The 20,695-nt window shown below is 40.5% G+C and overlaps 1 protein-coding gene across 1 annotated transcript in view; it reads left to right on the forward strand.

Moving 5' to 3' along the window:
* The window catches only part of AFF3 (ALF transcription elongation factor 3), a 320,158-nt gene extending 299,927 nt beyond the window's left edge, over positions 1–20,231 (forward strand). Inside the window, exons 15-21 of the mRNA XM_085054866.1 lie at positions 536–599; positions 3,255–3,391; positions 5,440–5,511; positions 7,891–7,984; positions 12,108–12,157; positions 12,288–12,502; positions 13,879–20,231. Coding sequence (XP_084910992.1) covers positions 536–599; positions 3,255–3,391; positions 5,440–5,511; positions 7,891–7,984; positions 12,108–12,157; positions 12,288–12,502; positions 13,879–14,000 — 754 coding nt within the window. The 3' untranslated portion in view covers positions 14,001–20,231. The remainder of the gene's footprint in view (positions 1–535; positions 600–3,254; positions 3,392–5,439; positions 5,512–7,890; positions 7,985–12,107; positions 12,158–12,287; positions 12,503–13,878) is intronic.
* Positions 20,232–20,695: the final 464 nt, after the last annotated feature.

Below are 20,695 nucleotides of genomic sequence, written 5' to 3' on the forward strand. Positions count from 1 at the left end.
CAGCAAAGTAAACAGCACTCAGCATGCTTACAGATAAGAGGGAGAAGAGTGAGATGTGGCTGTGGAGGCAAGCAGGTTCACAATGTGTGTTTTCAAAGTGGAGAGATTAAACACACACTTGTTTTGAGAGGAGGGAGAAGCCAAGGTAAATAACAATGTACAGAGAGGAATAGAAAAAGAGGTAAGCAAGCACCAGGGGGAGGAGAAGACAGAATATCTTGCTCTGCTTAACGCTTGTATCCATTTTGCAGATCAGAACTGCACTAATTTGGGAAGCAGTTTATATAATCCATAAAAACCCATTTTATTAGCCTTTTTTTACTTTGAATCACTGACTTCTAAAGAATGAGAACAGCCATAAATGCTATTGTCTCCACAGGCAGCAATTTGAAAATAGAAGATGCATGGTTACACGATAAGTGTATTTTCTTCATAAAAAATCTTTGCAAATCAGGTTTAAAATAAGGAAAAAATAACCTTAAAATATTCTGCACTTCAGAAAATAATAAAATGTCTTCTTATTTTCCCCTGGTAGACCACGCAATGCAGATTACTTTATGCAGGAAGCTAAACGGAAGAAGCATAAAGCAGATGCAATGGTGAGAACATTTTCTTTCCAGTTACATTGCTCCAAATAATTTTTGTAATGCAGTTTCTTCATCAGTGCAGTATTGCTGGGTAATTATAAAATCTATTATAAGGATGGCTAGGCTTGTTAAATTAAGAAATGTTTATATAATCAAATGTTCATAGCCCAATAAACTATGACTTAACAAATAATGACTTACCGAGATAAAGGACTGGATAAATAAAACTTTCCATTTATTGCTTTGCTTTAATTAGTAACTATAGTAATGGGGGCTGCATAAAGGATCCACATACCTATCTTCTCAGTTTAACTAGCTGACTATGTCCTATAATTGCATCTCCAAATTTGGTCTGGTGGCTGAGGTATTTATACTTTTTTTTTAAAGAGCTTTGGCTTTTCAGTGCCAAAAGAATCCTGGTTTCATTGCAGATATTTCCCAACATAATCAGGAGCACACAAGGAATCTGTGTAATTCCAGAGGAACACCTAGCACACAAAGTACCATTGCAACAAACAGATCCTTGACGCCGGCTTTGACCTGTCTAAAAAAGTAGCCAGTAAGAAAAAAGGGAATCTGAGATTATATGCAGCACTGAAGAGATGCTTGTTTTTCCAAACAAATGGGTGCAATGAAGTATGCAGTGCTGCAGCAGAGCTCTGCCTAGCTGTCCCTCATTTTCTCCAAGGCTGTGTTTGTCCAGCACCATGGATAAGCCAGCACAACCCTAACAACATGAGGTCCCTGGGATGGCAGTATGTGGAGTGGGACCCTGCATCAGCATGGCTGCCTAGCAGGGGGGAGTAGCTGCATTCCTGCCTTGCTCTGTCAGACAGACACTTTGCTGTCATACCATCAGGAAAGAAGAAAGGTGGCACAGAGCCTCTGTTTCTTCACCTCTTTTTTCTCAGCTGTGCAGATTGTAAAAAGGCCAAGGAAGCAGAAGCACATCCTTAATTCTGGACACTAACGCCAAGTTTTACACTCTACCTGAGTTTATTATCAAAAATTTCTATGGTTTATTCAGTTCCATATTACTCTAAAGTGAGTCTTAAAACCAGAAAATATTGTAGAGAAGTATAAATGGTGCATTTTAGTGTGTTGCTTTAAACAGAATGGAAAGGATCACTTAATATGCAAACGAAAATCTTAGCCTGGAGAGAAATGTTTTTATGGTAGACTCCCAGAAAGAGGAGTTGAGAGTACGATTCTCTGCTTTCTGCCACAAGTTTGCTGCATGAAAGTCACCTAGACATGGTTTAAATAGCCTTCTGTCAGTATCAGGTTGTTGAAATATCCTCCACATTCAGCTTCCTTACACAGTGGACCAGCACCTTACTTGCCCCTTGTGAACAGCCCTTTGCAGGTGCTTCCTCTCCCTCCCTGCTGTGTAGGCATCCTGGGGAAAATGCCATATTGCCAAAGTGCCTCCAGGCACTTTCAATCACCTTGCTGGGCTCTACACCTCCTACTTTGGCACTGCACTACCTGACACAGGCACTTAGAGTGAGCAGCTTGAAAATTACTCTAAGTCTCTCTGCTCCTCAGTCCCCCATCTGTGAAATTGGGATAATAGCACTTCCACCTGCACTGGAGCATCAGGGGGAGAAATATAATAAAAAGTTTGTGAAGTTCTCTGGTATGATCGCAGTGGGAGTCATATAAGAACCTAAAATAGATTGAAGCTAGTGTGCCATTCCAAAGTTACTATTTAAAATCTTTATCCCTTGGAAAAGAATAAGGTCCATTAACCTTTCACTGTGTGCATCAGATTTCAACCAAATGCATCCAGTCCATTAATGGGCTTTATGTACCGCAGGAGTTCTGACTGAAGGAGAGAGAAGTCAGGACAGAGAGGTATTAGTATGATTCGTCTCTCTCTTCACATGAAAAATGAAAATCTGAGGGCAGATAAGTGAGTGGCATGTAAGTGTACACATATGAACATTATATGCATATTTGTATATACACTGTTACTGAGGACATGCATGTATATGCATTAAGTGCACAAATACACACACAGAGTCAAAGAAGTACCAAAAATTGGTGAAAAAATGGCAAAAGGAAGGAGGATGAAAGAAGATGGTGAGGGAGCAGAGTAGTCCCTGAAAGAGAAGGAGGATATAGAAAGCAAATTCCTGATGAGGAGAACAATACTGAAAATGGTAAAGATAAAGAAAACAGGAGACCAGAGATGAGCCTTTGTATAAGAGTTAGTAATTAAAGTATTTAATTCTCTTCTCTGAGTTCACAATATTCATTGCCTTCCTTTGTTGAGTGATAAAAAACTGCATTTGTAAAGATGTATGAAACCCTTTTTAATGAAAGCTGGAACAAAACGTAGCATGAGTTTGTGGAATTTCCAGTGCTAGAAGAGCTTTTACAAACATTGTTGGGAATGTCCAAGGCAGAGCCAATTCTTCTTTGGACACAAGAGTATGGAACAAATAATATCTTAGAGCCTTTTTCTGCTCTACTTTCTGTATCTTACGATTTTCACTGATGCACAGGGTTTGATGGGTTTTAGCTTTCTCACAGGAAAAATTGTGAATCTGAAGATATATCAACTTGTGTCAAGTTTACAATATATGTTGAGAAAATCCCATCAAATGTAACCACATCTTGATGATGACACTATATTTCTGTGTCCTTATTTTTTGTCTGTAGGTGGAGAAGTTCGGAAAGGCACTGAATTATGCAGAAGCAGCACTATCGTTTATTGAGTGTGGAAATGCAATGGAACAAGGCCCAATGGAATCTAAATCCCCTTATACCATGTATTCAGAAACAGTTGAACTCATCAGGTAGGAAAGGGAGAAGATGATCTCAAGGGTTACTCTGTGCAAACATGCTCACCTGTATTATCACATAGTTTTGTACATGCAGTAAAAGGATAGCAGTGAACTCCTTACAAGTGCCTGGTTAGTCATATGTAATGTATATATATTATCTGTAATTTCTTTGGAAATTAAGAAACTGCAAAGAATGAAAAAATAATGAAAGAAACAAAAGCATGTACAAAAACCCTGAAGATTTTCTTATTACTTGAGTTGCAAAATAGTACAAGAGTTTTATGATTTAAGTCCTGAATTACTCAATGGAGAAAACCAGTATTCCATAATAACAAAACATTCTCATGCAGTGGTAGCTTGAAAAATGTTGCAACATGTTTAAGATTGCTGTTTAAAGATTACCTGAAAGAAGATGTGAACAGTGATAGAAAAATGGGCACTCAGAGTCCATTTGAGGTGTGTGCTCCTAATGTAGCCAGTGGAGTCAGCAGCACAGCTCACCCTAAAGCTACCCCTACCTTTAGTCACCTTCATGGCTCTCCAAACAGGGCAGTCTAGAACTCAATTCTATCCACAGTCCCTCTAAAGAAAATACGTCGCCTAAGTCCTTTTCTTCATTATAGTTGGTACTAAAATTATTGGCACTGTCATTGGTAGAGAAAACAAAGGTCAAAATCATTGCAGCAGCTGAGGGTCTCTGCAAGAGAGTGACCCCAGACACACTGGTGGAGAAATTTGCAGTGACAGTGACCATGGTATCATTCCTCAGGACAGTCAGCCATGCAATTCTTGTCACCATTAAGTTCATAGGAAGTAACACATTCTCATTTTTAATCATATTCATAAAGAATCAGAGCTTCTAAAACAAAAGCATTCTTTTGGACTTAGTGTTGATGTGAAGATTTTCTCGCATGTTAATAATTCCACTGGCATTTTATTCCACTTAGGGCTGTCTTCTCATGCATTTCAGTGGATTGAAGCCAGCTTTCTAACTGGAAGGTTATTGAACAAAATCAAATACTTTTTTTCTGTAAGAGAATAGTACATTCCATCTCTGCAATTTTTTCCTTCCTTTTTTTCCATCTCTGTAATTTGTCCCTTTTTTTTTTTCCAAAAGGCAGAAAGCTCTTTCTTTGTCTGCCCTGTCTTCTCTCATGGTAGTAAATATATGGTCCTAACTATGGAAATTAATTTTGCTTGTAGATCCATAGCTTTCAATAATATGTGTAGCTGTGGCGGTGTTGTAGCATGAATTGCTGTTGATCTCGCTGCAACTCAGAAAAATAAGCAGTTTGCTAGGTATGCCTGTAGAAACAAAATGTTGATACTGAATCTTTGCACAGATATCAGAATTAAAATTTGATAGCAAAGGTAAGAAAAAATCACAAGCAGCTAATTATGGGGAACAGGTATTTTTCTGGAAGTGAGCCCAGAAGTGCTGTGTGTTGTTCTAACCTTGTCTGTTGTTCAGGTATTCAGCTGGAAGCTGAGATTTCCAGAAACCAATTTGTGATTGCATAGCACATACACTCTTGAAACAGCAGTGCTACCTCTGTGGATCTTTAATATTTATAGAATTTGAATGTAATGTCATGTGAGCAAAAATAGCTCTGAGCCACATGTTCCCCCTCTGCCGTGCTGTGCTCGGAGGAGCAAATCTGGATAGACACACTCAGAACTGGCAGGGTGAGGTCAGCACCAGCTTCCAGGCAGGCTGTCTGCCTTCAAATGCTCCAAAACCCTTTCTGCATGAACTCTGTAACTGGGTCTCCGCAGCAGCAGAGGTTATTTTGGTAGGACAGTGTCACCTCGCCAGCTAGGCTCCCCTCTGGACTGATGGATGATCAAGGGAGTTCACAGCTGTTTAAAGAGTGCAGGGATGCACTGCTAATGACAAAATAGCTCTGAAACACAACCAGGAAAAACACATGTATGTCTGGTAACTTGAGCCAATATGTATAAAGGGGCAGATCAAACAACACTGGCCAGCGTAGCTCTCTGATCAGTAATATAAAGCTGTCTCAGTTAACTCACATTCGCTTTTTTTTTTCTTGCTTAAGGTATGCAGTGAGACTAAAAACCCACTCAGGCCCCAATGCCACACCAGAAGACAAACAGCTGGCAGCATTATGGTTAGTAGATCAAGCTTTCCTCAAAAGGCTTCTTTTCTGCAGTGAGCCAGTTCTTGAAAATCAGATGCTGGATGCAGCCAGATAGAATTATATTCTCTATTGAAATTAAGAGAATACTTTCTGCTCTGGGAAGGTCCAGCCCTTGTACCAAGTCTGCATTCCATCTCTGTAAATAAGCAATTCATACTTATTTATTGACTGTGACAGGTTGGCTATGGTACGTCAGTGTAATTAATTTTTAAATGCCTGATGGTTTGTTGTTTTTATGAGTGATGTACTTTTGTACCAACAGCTCGGTAAGTTCTTTTGTGGCTGACATTTTAGGCTCAATAATCATAAATTATATTTATATTATATGAAGGGCAATATGGTGATGGGGATAATTAAGCCTCTTGGATTATCTACTAAATTGAGATTTCTAGATATATATGTAAGCACCTTAGATTCTATAGAATGGTTGCTGATTGCTAGTAAAATACTAGAATGTTATTAAAATCAAATTTTAATTTAATATCTATGTAGTTAATACATAAAATACCTATTACATGGTTACTGAGTCTCAGTAAGTGGACATTTACAATCAGCAAGTGTGTTTTTAACATCTATTAACCATCTGTTAAAAATCCAAATTAAATGCATCTTTAGCCTCCATAAATAGGGAGCCCTAATTAATCGTTTGTATAAAAAGGAACAAAATATTCAGAGATGCAATTTTTTTTTAAATGCCCTTTCTGTCACTGGTTTTCTGTGCCATCGGGAGGCCCACAGAATGCATTAATGGTGATTGCTTTAAAAATGCTTAGGTGGGAAAATGACTAAAGAACGGTTTAAAAAGAACATATAAAGCCATATTACAAAGGCTCGCTGAGAACTGCCGGAGCTCTTCGGTGCGTGCGGAACCACATTCCAAATTCAGGGACCCGCTGCATCTGTTCCAGCAGGAGAAAGGTCAGCGCGAGGGAAAGCAGACGGAGCCTTCTCTGGGCGATGAATGGCAATCTTAACTCACCGTCTGCCAGCCAGCAGATGAGCTGACACCATTTGCATATGTGCTGTACCTGTGAAGGTGACAGAGGGAGAGTGATGGTGCTGGCTGCGCGGCCGCCGCATCCCGCGGCTGCTCCCGGCGCTCGCCGGGCTCGCTGCCAGCCGCCCGCTGCCGGCGCCGCTTCTCCTGGGCAGACACTGTCCTCCAGCGGCCGCGGGCGGCATTTCACCGCCGCAGCTCCCCACAGCAGGCAGGCAGCCGCAGCAGCCCTGCCTGGGATTGCTTCTTTTCAGGGACAATTGGCTAATTCGAGGCGTTCGCTGAGGTGTGGGGCGCGGGGAGATGGGGAACGCTCTGCACTTCCAAACTCAAGGCACCTTCTGGTGCTCCGGATTGGCTCCAAGACTAAATACTGCTTTTAAAAACAATGCCTCTGCTGCCAAAGGAACAGGAAAATGTTCAGGGTTTTTGCTTCAGAAGTGGTGTTACCATGGGGCACTTTCATACTTGCCCCACTTTTCACACTTTTTCAATCACAACTCTTGCTGGGAAGAGGTGGTAGTGATTCTCAATTCAGAAAATAGACTTGTACACTTAAAGCCACCAGTGAAGAAAAGAGTATATGTGTCTTGAGTACTGACTTATTGTGATACATAATTATAGTCAATTGCCGTTACTCTCATATGATTATGTAGCTTTAAAGGTGTGTGGCACTCTGCAGACTAACGGGGAGCACAGAGGCAGACAGGTCCAGTACAGCATGTTGACTTTTACAGCCCACTGCTGGTTTCCTCTGGGGACCAAATCAGGCAAGTGGCCTGGGAATAGCCTCCAGGCTCCAACACAAACTCTGGTTTCCCACAGAGGAGTTTGTCCACTATCTGTGCCAAGTCCAAGGTTTTTCTGTATCCCAGCCATCTCCAGCTGCCTGGAAGAGATCACTAGGTGTATACAGAATGCATCCACTCAAACTCAAGGTCATTATCCAGGCTCCAGGCTATTGCAATAAAGTCCCAGGATAAGATATCTCAAAAAAGCTTTCTATGCATTTGCAAAAAAAAACATATATACACATATGTATGTGTATGTTGGGTTCCAGGATGTCTCTTTTCATGGGAGAGGCTTTTGGTCGAGTGTGCAGACTTCAAGCCAGAATCAAGGCCCAGAAGCCCAGACTCTTCTGAGTATAGATTGTTTAGTACCTTGCTGGTAGCATTTGTCAGCATGACCTGCCCTGGCAAAGTGAGAAGTACTGCCAACAAATGGTGATAAAAACTGTAAGCAAGGTGTTGTCAGCCTTCCACTCTGTGTTATTTTGAGAATTTAAGATAATTCAGTGGGATTTCTGTGTAGGACTCACCCTTTACTTTCTGCTCTCCCATATATTCCAGTTACCGCTGCCTGGCCCTTCTGTACTGGAGGATGTTCCGCCTCAAGAGAGACCACGCGGTCAAGTATTCAAAAGCGCTTATTGAGTATTTCAAGGTGCATTATTTATGGCATGTTTTTAGATCAATGTGTCTTTACAGGAGATACAGCATCTTACTAGAACAGTGGCTGTGCTGGGATTAGTTTTTCCCCTGTGAAGTCAGTGGAATTTTACTGTAGACTCCCATGGCAACATCTGAGCTCTAGTTAACTCTGTTATCTTCACAAAGGTCCCTCTTTGAAAAATACACACTGTGTCCCTTCACAAAGGATGGTAAATTTGTTGTACTAACAAACAGGTATTTTCAGATTATTCTTGGTTGATTGTCTAGTGCCATCTAGCTCTGTTATGAATACGTTTTGCAGATTTTGCTCTAAGAATCCACTTTGGGGTTACACTTCCCACTGGATTACCCGTGAATTGAAGACTTCGATGTAGATCAGTCCTCAGATGCAAGGCTTCCACTTAGCAGCATCAGTAGGTAGGACAGTGCAGTGGGACATCTTCTTACCTGGGGAACTGTCAAACAGCCCACACTGAGCTCAGCAGGACTTGTACGGAAGCACTGGAGGGCACACAGACCACCTGCCACGTACTTGACATGGCATTGTTGGCTTCCCCTTCCTGCTTTGCTTCACCTGCTGCTGCTTCCGGTTTTCACTCTGTGGCAAGTCCAAGAACTGCTTCCTTTGAAAATGTCTGGAAGTCTCTCAAAGTATTTTAATATATGTTCTTTGACTGGCAGCATTTCTCTGGAAAGTATCTCAAGCACAAAATCTTTCAGGTGAAGCTCACCTAGCAGTCAATCCATCCAGGATTTGATGTACAAACACAAAAATTAGCCTTTTTCTTTCTAATTTAAAAAAAAAAAAAAAGAAGAGAAAAAAAGAGAGAAAAAGAACATACAAGTGTTGCAAAACAAACTGCTTTGGGGGACCTGAACAGCCATTTCTCTTTGAACACAGGGCTCATCTATTGGGGTTTTTTTGCAGACAAAAGAACCTTGAAATGAAAAACATCCATCCTTTGACATTTTGTTAATAAAAAAAATTCAAATACAAGCACGAATGCTCATGACCAGATTCTGAACACATGAAGACAGGGAAGGGAATGGACAGATCCGTTATTGTCAAATGAAAATTGAAGTCAATGTAATTGCTTCAAAAATTTAGCAATATATAATTCAACATGTTATGTTTCTCTAACAATTACTTGATTTCAGGGGAAAGAGATATATGCCTATTGCAGTACTTTATTTTTCTTGACCAGTTCAGAGAATAGCTGTATTAAGAACAGGATGGTCAGACTCTCAACCATGTAATATGTTTCCTGCTTGCAGACAGAGACTGTTTCACAGCAAACATAAAATGGACTTACACTCTACTGTAGCCAAGAAGAGTTTGGTTTTTTGCAGAGCTCCTGCTGATACACTGGTAGCATAGCTTCACATTAGAAAGTATTCTCACCTTTGAAAGCAAAAATGGGAAAAAAATCCATTTGCTATAATTTTCAGTGGAAAAGAAGCCAATTCTCCACTCCTTTCATTTTGGGTATCTAAAAGCTTTAAAAACCAAGTGACATGAAATGTTGACTGCATTAAGAACTTCCACATATATTATCAATCAGAGAAAGAATTTAAACTTTTTCACACATTTGCGGGGAAAATTAAACTTCTCTTTTAGAAAAGAAAAAATATTATTTAAATCTTCTTTAAGTGTTTTATTTCCATTATTAAAAAAATTAATGTGGCAGAGAATTAAAAAGAAGGCACATATATGTGGGGCCAGGCACTTATGAGAGCACAAAAAAACTAGGAGAATGGGTTGCAGTAAGGAAAGTGGGATAAGAGATGGTCCCTCTAAAGAGTGTATAACATTACACTCTTTAGAATCCTTACTCCCACCTTTCTGGTGAAGAACTGAGAGGAAGCCAAAGCAACATACCTAAAACATGAGAAAAAAGGTATGTGGAAAGTTGTACAGTGAGGCAGAGGTTGGTTACATTTACAATGGAAGTATCCTTGACTCCAATTTGCAAATTTTCCTGCTTCCAAGTCTGTAAATAAATAATAGGTCCTCAGTTTCTATTACACTAGAAAGATGAAAACAAGTAGTTCTGAGAGAGATCAGAAAAGAAAAGGGAAAAAAAATAAAATCATCTATTCTGTAGGAGGATCAAATGCTGGGGATTCCCAGGTTGGTTCTATTTAGAATGGTAAATTAGAATCTTTCCTTTCTTTCCTTTTCACACCTTAGCTTTTCCCATCCAAAAAGAAAAAAAAAAAGAAATAAAAAGAAAAGAAACCCCTCTGATGGAAGAACCCCTTGTGGGACACTCCAAAGCTTATTTTTCATATCACATACCTGGGGTGTAAAAGACCCAGTGTCAAAATGCAGGAAGAATGCCAGGGTACACACCACGCTGGTATGATCACTGTTAAAACACAGCCAGTGTTGGGGTGCACATAAAAGATGTGGAAACCCAAGAGGCAGTTCAGAAGACACATCAAAACGGAGAAACATTTTTGAAGAGAGGCTCGGGAGATGTGTCCAGTTTAGTGCTGAATGGGTGAAGAGATCATTGTGTACATGGAAACAGAGCTGATAATTTGCAGATGACATGTGTTTTTGCTGGTTTTGGACCAACAAAATCCAAAAGCTAGCCTTGAATCTAGGAAGATTCAGTCTTGAAACTGTGAAACAGCATTTGTTTTCCTAACTGTGAGGCCTGCTAAACATAGAACAGGACACAGGAGAAAAAGGGGGATAAATAGTGCCTAAGAATTTCTGTGTGGCTAGCTATCCTTTTTAAAAGAAATAAGATAAATTTCACAAGTAATTTGGCTTCTTTTAGAAGTTCCATGATTGGTGGAAAACAGGCATTGCAGATTGTGTGCACTGCAGGATTATCCTGGCCTTGAAATCCAGGAACATCTGAAGCCCCTTGTTTACCATTTTTTCCTCCTAAGCCATGAGAGACCAAGAGTTTTTGTACTGCTGGTACTGCTTGCAGTTCCTGCAGTTTACACCACCTGAAGCCTTGCATTTAAAACAGTATCCATTATTAGCTCTCAAGCTGCAGGACTTTTGTCTGGTCTCACATGGATGCCAAGAGGGTTGTTCTCCAGCACACAATTATCTGCAGGTATGGCTTCAGCAGAGAGCACAAGGAGGTTACTTTCCTCTGAAGAATCAGTTGGGTCATTGCTGGATGTGGATGGGGTAGACTAGAAAAGCTTGGTTTTGTAGACTTCTTTCTCTAAGGCCTGGGGCTAAATCAGTCACTTGGGAGAGGGGAGGAGTTTTCCACAGGTCAAATGGGCAGGAGCCAACCACTGAATTCCCTCCAGCTCCTGGAGTTTTAACTACTAGAATCATTTTAGCTATCCAGTCTCCCTTACTGTTGACACCCAAATTTCTCCTGCTCTGTAAATACAGTGCTTGCAATAAGGTAGTCTCTCTTTAAGCAATGAAATTCTTTAGCCTAAGCACAGTGTACCAGTGAGAGTCTTAATGACTCCAGGTATAAAAAAAACCACACTAAATGATCTAATGGCCCCTTCTGGGGATTTCTGGGGAATCTTTCAGCTAGGAAAACCACCAGTCTGTGTGAGCCAGTCTTTCTGACCTTGTGAATGCTGCCATGTTCAGACCAAGTGGAATAGCTCCACGAGGAGCAATCTTGAGGGAGATTTTTGAGCCTGGTGGTTAAAACACCCACCTGAGCTGCAGATCCTCAGATCCAGATCCCTGTGGATGCCAGACGGAGCAGATTTGCGCAGTCTTGCAGGTCCTAGGGGAATGACATTTGTCACTGGGGGTAGAAGAGTGGGAGGAAATCTTTCTGATTTTCTTCATCACAAGAAATTCCAGCCTAAACTTTACAAAGGGTTCTTGCAGAACTTTTTTTCTGAATTCCCAGGTTTTCTGTGAAAAGTTTCCATTTCACTTCATGTTTTCCTAATTAGCCCAGATCCCAGGGTGTTTAATAGACTATGATTCAAGTCTGTTCTGCAGCACTGCTTCATCATAACATCAAACTAGGCTGACTGAGTTTATTGCATCATGAGATGCAATTGCATCACATTCTTTACATTTCTGTACTTTTATGCTCTTTAATGTTTTCATTTTGTACTCTTATATAAATTATATGCATTGTGAATTATTTTTTTCTTTCCAGAATTCATCAAAAGCTGCCCAGAACCCATCTCCTTGGGGTGCCAGTGGAAAGTAAGTTGCACAAAAACTTATATCAGATTGGCAGTCAGAAATCACATATTTTTACCTGTGGTATGTTCTGATACTCTTGTATTTTTAATCCCAATACCTTTTAAATAACTGTATTAACATCGGTTTCCAGGAGCACAGGAACTCCATCACCTATGTCCCCTAGCCCTTCTCCAGTCAGTTCTGTAGGATCCCAGGGGAGCACAGGGGCTCCTTCCCCATCTCCTATCATCAGCATCCCACAGCGCATTCATCAGATGGCCGCCAACCACGTCAGCATCACCAACAGCATCCTGCACAGCTATGACTACTGGGAGATGGCTGACAACCTGGCCAAGGAAAACAGAGGTGAGTGAGGCAAGGCAATAGACTATTCTAGAAGACTGTCACATGATTAGAATCAGGAAAATAACTATTTTGATACAAAATCTGTCTGCAACATAGGACTGCAGAGGTGGTTTTTTCCTTCAGTCTGTTCCTAGTTTGTTCCAAAACAGCCCAAAAAGGCAATTTTGATAGCCATCTTGCTCAGAAGAGTTGAGCCAGGACTTGTGACAGACAGGTCACAGACATGGCTGTGAGTAGCACTTACTGCCATCTGCGTCATTCTGGAGAGGAAGGTTTGTGGGAGGTAAGACAGCTTCCTGCTCTAAAGTCATGGAGCTGCATGGGATGTGTTTAGCTAGACCACAGTCAAAAAGCAGGAGCACACCTTCTTCCTGCAGAAGGAATGAACAGACCCTAGCACTACCCCCATCCACAGCAGACACAGATTGGAATAAGATGCCTGCAGCAAACTTCTCTCAGGTGAACTGGTTTCCATGAGCAAATGCCTCAGCATCTGACTTTATGGTAAAGTATTCCTTGGTTTTCAGGCTAATTTATGCATTTAAGGCAGAGACATGGGCAAGATCTGAGTCCAAACGAGGGCACTTAAGTGTAGGCATGTAGATGAGTTGGGGGATTCATCTCCCACTGCAGTTGATGGAGCTTTGTTCAATGCAAACATCAGTTCAGAGTGCTGTTCAGTTCACCCTGAAAGGGAAACAGGGATACAATTCACTGAGGTATCCTTACCTACACTGCCACTCCAGAAGTCGCCTGCACATTCCGTGTTAGATCTGCCAGTCCGGGCTGTATCAACTCCCTGAGAGCATCTCAAATGGGCACTGCATGCCTCTGAGTAGACAACTGAATTGTCCCTATCCTTGGCACAGAGCTTGGAACTGGCTGATCTTTAAGGTCCCTCCCAACCAAAACCATTCTGTGATTCTAGGTCCTGACTGGCTAGTTAGCCAAATTACTCTTCAGACAGGGTTGGCCATGTTGTACAGACCTCTATTTCTCTGTCGTGGTAGCTTAAATATCTAGCATATCACAACTGTATCACTGGACACCTGTGTGTAGGCTTTTTTATTTACTTGTCCTCAATCTTAGAATAAATCTTGCCCAGAGTCTGTTTGCTTTATCAAGACTCAATGGAAATTAATGAAAAGCAAAGCTGAAGAACTCACTGCTTTATTCTTTAAAAAGAAAATTGTTGTGCATCAGCCTGTAACATCACGAACCATGGGGCTTTAAAATTAATCTCACCAGCACTAAACTTTCATTCCCCTGGAATGTTCAGCCTGACTCAATTTGCAAGAGAATAAAATCTATTAAAGGGTGACAAGTAGCAAATAAAGATTCACTCTTCTGATGCTGAATCTTTTTTTCCCCTGCAGATTTTTTTAACGACTTGGATGCATTGATGGGACCTGTCACCTTGCACAGCAGTATGGAGCATTTAGTTCAGTACACTCAACAAGGACTTCACTGGGTGCGGAATAGCGCTCACTTGTCATAATGACTGTGTGCCATTCACATGGACAGTATCCCTTTCATGGATAATTCAGTTATTCTGGACACTGTGCTACAGAAATAGTCAGCTACAGCATTGATCCAAACAAAGGTGAATATTTCTTCAATATTGAGCAAAATTTTTCTGAGTGTAGACATGTATGAGTGCAGAGGTACAATATACAATGATGTCTCTTCAGAATGAATTGTTCTGTGTCACTCTCCAAACATTTTCATGCACTAGAAATACTGTAAAGAACCGATCTTAATGCACAAACATACCCTTTCTATTCTTGTACTGAAAAATTCAGAAACCAAAATTTTATGGGTTGATTGAACCAAGTGCAATAAGCACAGATCCCTATTCAGGAAAGCTCACAATAGATTCTTAACTTTAAGCTTGTACTGAAATCCTGATGACTTCAGCAGAGCTTAAGCACATACACAAGGGCTTTCCTGAACTGGAATGAATGAGGGCAAATCACTGGCATGAAGAATTTTTACTGCGAGCATGGATACGTCACAGAAGGTTCCATATTAATGTGCTGTCTCCCTGTTACTTCTCCACTGGAGCACGAGAGGAGTTGTGTAGGAGTTGTGTTAAGGCAGAGAAGGACAGCATTCCTTCATGTGCAATAAGTTTCAACAAATTGCATGCATGTCTTTATCTCTTGTCTTTTAAAATAATTTTACCTCTTGTTCAGCTACTCACCAACAGTGCAACCTAAAGTATCAAGCAAAAGGAAGGCCTGAAAACAGATATGCTGATAGCAAGAACTTAAAAGAGATGGTGGAAAATTGCATTCTGTTACTGACAGTAAATAGATAAGGAAAAAATATGGCAAACAGTGATCCACTTAGGAAAGAAAATGTGTTAATTTCAGCTGCACACACAGAGCCAGATATTTATAACAGTTGTTGGCTTTGCATGGGAAGGCTTCATCCTGCAGATTTTGACTTTCATATCTTTTTCATCTAGCAGAAGCTTGCAACATTTTCTTCCAGCCTGTATGGGAGCATTACATGCAATTTCCTTTATCTGGGAAGCTGAGTTTGCTGCTCATCAGGCTAAGAACTGTTTCCTATCATAATCCTCTCACTCTTCATGCATAATCCTCAACTAGGCTTTAACGTTTCTTGATTTATGGGATGTTTTCAGTTCCTGTTGACAGGCTGTGTTTTTCATGCCAGAAGAATTAATCCCACAATAATTGGAGTTTAATTTGGGTCAGATGAGGTCAAGGCCAGTTCATATTAACTGTGCTTGTACTTAGTGCATTTTTGTTCATTTTCAGTGGTTTTCACATATTTAGGTTTGGGGTTTTTTTCTGGATTGGCAATATTTTTTTTTTTTTGCAATCAGATTTGCTGCCTTCATTCAAATCAGCAGCTCCAGTGACTTTCAATGGACTGTTCTTGTCCGAGTCATTAGTTGAACCCTTTTACTGTTACTTTCTAATCTAATTTGCTTACATATTAAGAAAATGTGAGTACAAAAGACACTTGCAATAGAAGATACAAGTAGAAGTAGCCACTGATACAAATGGTTGATTATTGGTCCTTGCTGTTCTTCTTTTCTCCCCCATTTTTGAAATGCTACATTTTGAAGAAAAGATACCCAAACAGTGTGGCACAATTTCTCAGTCAAATGTCTTTGGTAGCACAGACTCCATGTACCCTGTGGTAAAGAGTGGGCTTGTGAGCACACTGACCCCCAGGTAGCTGTGGTTTTTAGCCAAGGCTGCTCACCATAACTCCAGCTATTGCTCGGACTCAGAGCATTCACTGTGTTCGCTGAAGCAGCTACCAAGGAAGTGCTCAGCCCCAAGCCATCCTGGGCCAGTATTTATGTGCCCATCGGTGCTCAGATACTTCCCCCCAAGAGAATCCCTGTGGCTGTTGTCACCCCTTAGCATGGACTTGAGAGTTTCAATGTGGCTGGCTTTAGGAGAGAACACATACTTGCCTTTAAATGACAAAATACATGACCTCTGAGTCCTGCCGTCACTCTTAGCCCTGGCTGTCACCCACCCCAGAAGGAACACAATTTGTTTTGTCACAAGTATCATGGAGAACTTGATCGGTGCCTTTCTGTTTATCACTTGCCTGATCTCTGGCTGTGGAAGTCTGTCAGGATTTGCTAGACTAGTAGCAATGGATTCTGTCAGCTGCTTCAATGCCATACGCAGGTACTGCGGGATTTCACCTCAGATCAGGAAAGTGAAACTCCAGCTAGATTAGCTTCTGTTTTCTTTGATGGTGCCTATGATGTTTATCTTCAGATAAGTTTGGGGGTTTGGGAGCCCTTTCTGATGCTTAATGTTGAGAAATTTTAGAAGTAACATATATTACTTGCCTTAAATGGAGTTTAGTTTTATTGCACACGTCGCATTTGAGTTTCAAGTATGGAATTTTGAAGCATGTTTATTTTACTAAGATTGGGATATTTTTCTTAATCATGATGAACTCTTTGTATGGATATAATATGTCAAGAAACTTCAAAGAAATGCAAGAATTAATGCTGTTGTGTTGTAACGTTTCTAAGTACTAAGCATCTCTTGTAGATGATTTTCCCTTCCTGTACATTGTTCTTATATTCAATTATTTCAGCTAAAATACGTATTGCTTCCATGGAAATATTACTGGTTTTTAGTTTTTGTGCTGGCATCATCTGTGTTGTCTGTTGAGCACACTGAGCCTTAATTTCTGGTGGTCCAACAGGATGAATGGATTAGAGGGTTAGGCCTTCTCTCCCTAGGGTTTCCTGCAGCTGCACTATTTTGGTGAGGTTATTTAGAATACTCGTTTGTGCAGGCTATTTGCTGTATAGGGTTGTTGCTGACTGGATGACTGAATGGGGCATGGTGACAGCAAATACTTACAAATACCTAATTTCATCTTCTTAGGGCCTGGTCTGGAAAAGTGCATGTGACTTTAGGTCTGGTCCAGTTAAGCATATGCACCACTTCAGGAACCTGAATAGTCTTAGGCATATCGCACTGCAAGTCAAAGATGCTCTGTGTGTTCTGGATGGGACCAGAGGAGACTGGGGTTCTTTGGGGTTCCATGAAAGACACTGACTTATTTTAATCTGCTGTAAAAGTCCAGGAACATGCAGGCTTCTTTAGCCATAGCAATGTTCAGGTTCAGTATTGGAAAAGTAAGATGTCATTCTGTACAAATCCAGAAGGATTATGCCTGGAGAGAGAGATTTGCTTACAAACAGAGGCTTCTGAATCAGTAGAAGTTGACATAGCAATGGGAATGTATTCAAAGGAACTGTGTATTGCCGGTGGACGTGACAAATACAGAACAGCCTGTAGGATCCTCACAGACAGCTAGATCATACAGACCCCTTGGCCTTAATCCTGTATAGTCTTGCATGGTGGCATGAGTGTCAGGTAGGAACAAAGCATATGCACAGATTCAAGTGTGTCAAAAACCAGGCATAGTCCTTCCTATCACGTGGCAGGATACCCAAACCCCTTGTTTGTCTATTTGTTTTGTCCAAATATCACAGAGCTCCAAAGGAAGAGATTATAGTGAACAGAAGACCTTAGGTAAAGGGGGTTAAGAGGATCAAGCCCTAAGTGTAGATACAAACACACACATGTATATACTGTAATCTAAATAGTAATAAAAGTCACTCAGCATGAAGAATATTACTAGTGCCTACCATTGATCATCAAGTACTCATCACTGAACAGCCATATCACCTCAGAAGTGCAGTAGTTATTGTCAAAATAATTTGTGTAGCTAATTAATTTATATGAAATGCACCTTTGAGACTGTGCCATAGTATCTCTTTTGTAATACAAATGTTCAACCATTTTTCATGGTCCTGATTCAAATCTGAAATGTCAGGATATCTTTTCTTCCCCAGATGAGGACATACACTTAGACCTGGCTAATCTGTACTTAGTTTATCTAGCCAAGAGACTTTAGTAGTCACCAGCCTTAACGCATGTGCAGTACATGCTATTCACTTACTTAGTTGAAGGTTTTAATCCAAATGAAACTGAAATTTGTGAAATGACTTGGATTAATGGCATCTGCCTCAGATATCCCACAGATGAGACATTAAATGATTCATGATTTTAAGCAGGAAAGTTTGAATTTTATGTAAATAACACTGGATTAATTCCTTAATCTTTTTACCAGAAGATTTTTTTTAAATGAAAAGATTGTCAAAGCAATAGGTTTTTTAACTTTCCTAAATTTTTGGCAGGCCATGGGTTCATGGTAAAAGCTATATTAAGAACGTCTCCTTCTGCAATATGCCTTGTCTTTACATAATCCTCTTAATGCTTAATATGTCAGAAAGAAATGTTTCTTGTTCACAACGATGGCAACATTTCCCTTCCTCATTCAGGGACAATCCTCAAACTAAATAAAATCTCCTGGCACAATAGAAATACAAATAATGCCTGAAGGATATGGACTTGTTAAGGTAACAACAGAAGTTTGACTGGCGCAGGCCTAACATGCCTCTCATTTTGGTATGTTTTTGTTATCATCTACATCACATATTTGACCTCACTGTGTTTGAAACTAAAGGATTAGTCTAGTTTTCATGTCTTAAAAATGCCTGGTTGGTCTGATCGGTACCACAATTATAATTGTTACATTAGGTTATGTGCTGTTCACCAAGGGCTGGGAAGGCATGTAACCATAGATAAATTTGTCAGAGTGCATTCAGAAAAGCATTTGGATGATCTTATGTCTAGTCTGTCTCAAAAAATGTGGAACAATGTCTCTCAGCCAATATTGTTAGCATGAAAATTTAGCTACTCTACTGTCTCTCACAAAGCTGCTGTTTGCCCTCAATAAGGCTGAGACTCCATTTCCAGCATCACTGGTCACCATGCTGTAAATTGCTCTCAAGGTTAATTAACAAACTGGGAAAGTCACTTTAGGTTCTGTTTGTCCTAACCTGACTAAAGCTACATAAAAGAAAACCAGCAAGATTTAGAGCCTCCATTGGTCTTTCAAGAGATGATGCTTTTCCTCAGTGAGACAGGCGGGATCCAGCTGGGGCTACTTCTTCAAGTAATTTCTCTGTCTCAGCTTGCTGTCTGGTCTTATTGCTCTTGGTAGCCCACAAGTATGCCTGACTTTCGGGGATGTTTCCTACTTTGGCAGCCCAAGCTACCTTTTAAATGGGATGCTGAAACACAGAGCAAGTAACCCACAGGCTGCATGAAGGGCATGGCTTTTGCCCCCCAGTAGATACAGCCCCAAAACCAGCAGCAAATACACCAAGGCTCCTTCACTTTTGTAATCCACGTAGCTTGAATCTCACACACTGCTGCTTGAAGCCCAACCTCATCCCTGCTGCCCTCAAAGAATTCCAGAGGGTCCAAGGAAAACAACAGAATTCAGAGAAAAGGGGGATTTCCTCTGTCCCACAGCACTTAGTCGTTTTTGGGAGCAAATACAGTGAACAGTATGAATGATAAGGCACTCAGGTCTCATGTTTCTCATATGTACCAACACAGGGATACTTAACATTTATCTGCCTCATAGGGCTTTATTAGAATTAATTAATGTTTGCAAATCACTTTGTATCCTCAGAAGGAAAGTGCTGTTGAAGAGCTATGGAAAAAACTGCTAAGTACACTGGATGAATTTCACCCCTGAGTCCAGAGCTACAAGACCCTCAAAATCCTTAAATACCGTGTAAGCTCTTGGTGTAAGCACCAGAGTGTATAAAACTTATGCTTAGTGCTGAGGGGAGTCACAGCCTAGGTGAAATTGCCATTCCCAGAGAATCTATGACTTTGATCCTGGCAGAGAGCAAAAATCACAACAACACATAATGGGACAAACAGCATAGATTAACGAAGTTCTGCATGGCTATCCTAAGAATTTCAAATCTTTTTACATCTTTCAGCCACTTTGTATTTCTGCAAAAGAGATTTGTACAAAGTGTGTTCCTCAAAACAGCCTCAGAAGCATTCAAATAATTTGTTATTCCCAATCCAGCTTCATATAACTTCAAATCAATGGAAATTTTCTTTTAGAATGGTGCATTGCAGAGACAGCTAGTTGCTTAACAAAACATTTCTTTAAAAAGTCTCTCATGACAAAATAGGTATCAAATTTGATGCACATTACCAGTAACCAAAGCAGGAAGTCAGAGATACATTGGGAACTCAGTATTCAGTGAGTGCCCTTCCCAAATCACACCGCTGTTAGCCAATATCCCCAGGTCAAACTTCTATCTCTGTTCTGACACATTACCACCTCAGTGAAGCACTTCACCAAGGACTGAACACCAGTCAAATCAACAAAATGTTTCTAACGTCGTTCATGTTATTCAGTCAATACTAACAAGTCCCTTCTTAGTACTAGTTATCCTTTTCTCCACCACTTGACATTCTTACATATGGAATTCTCACCCTGTCAACAGACATGAAAGAAAACATTTCCTGCAGGAACAAGCTAGACATAGATAACATTTACTAAAAGATACGCTCTTCTTATTCTTTTTCTCACTTCCATTTTGGAATATATCTCATTTTAAAAAAAAAACATATTTTCATTTGCAGTTTAGATTTATCATAGAATCATAGAAGGGTTTGGGTTGGAAGGGACCTTGAAGATCATCTAGTTCCAACCCCACTGCCATGGGCAGGGACACCTTCCACTAGATCAGGTTGCTCAAAGCCTCATCCAATCTGGCTTTGAACACTTCCAGGG

The sequence above is a fragment of the Lichenostomus cassidix genome, chromosome 1 (genome assembly GCF_008360975.1).
Source record: "Lichenostomus cassidix isolate B80296 chromosome 1, HeHo_3.0, whole genome shotgun sequence".
Classification (NCBI taxonomy): domain Eukaryota; kingdom Metazoa; phylum Chordata; class Aves; order Passeriformes; family Meliphagidae; genus Lichenostomus; species Lichenostomus cassidix.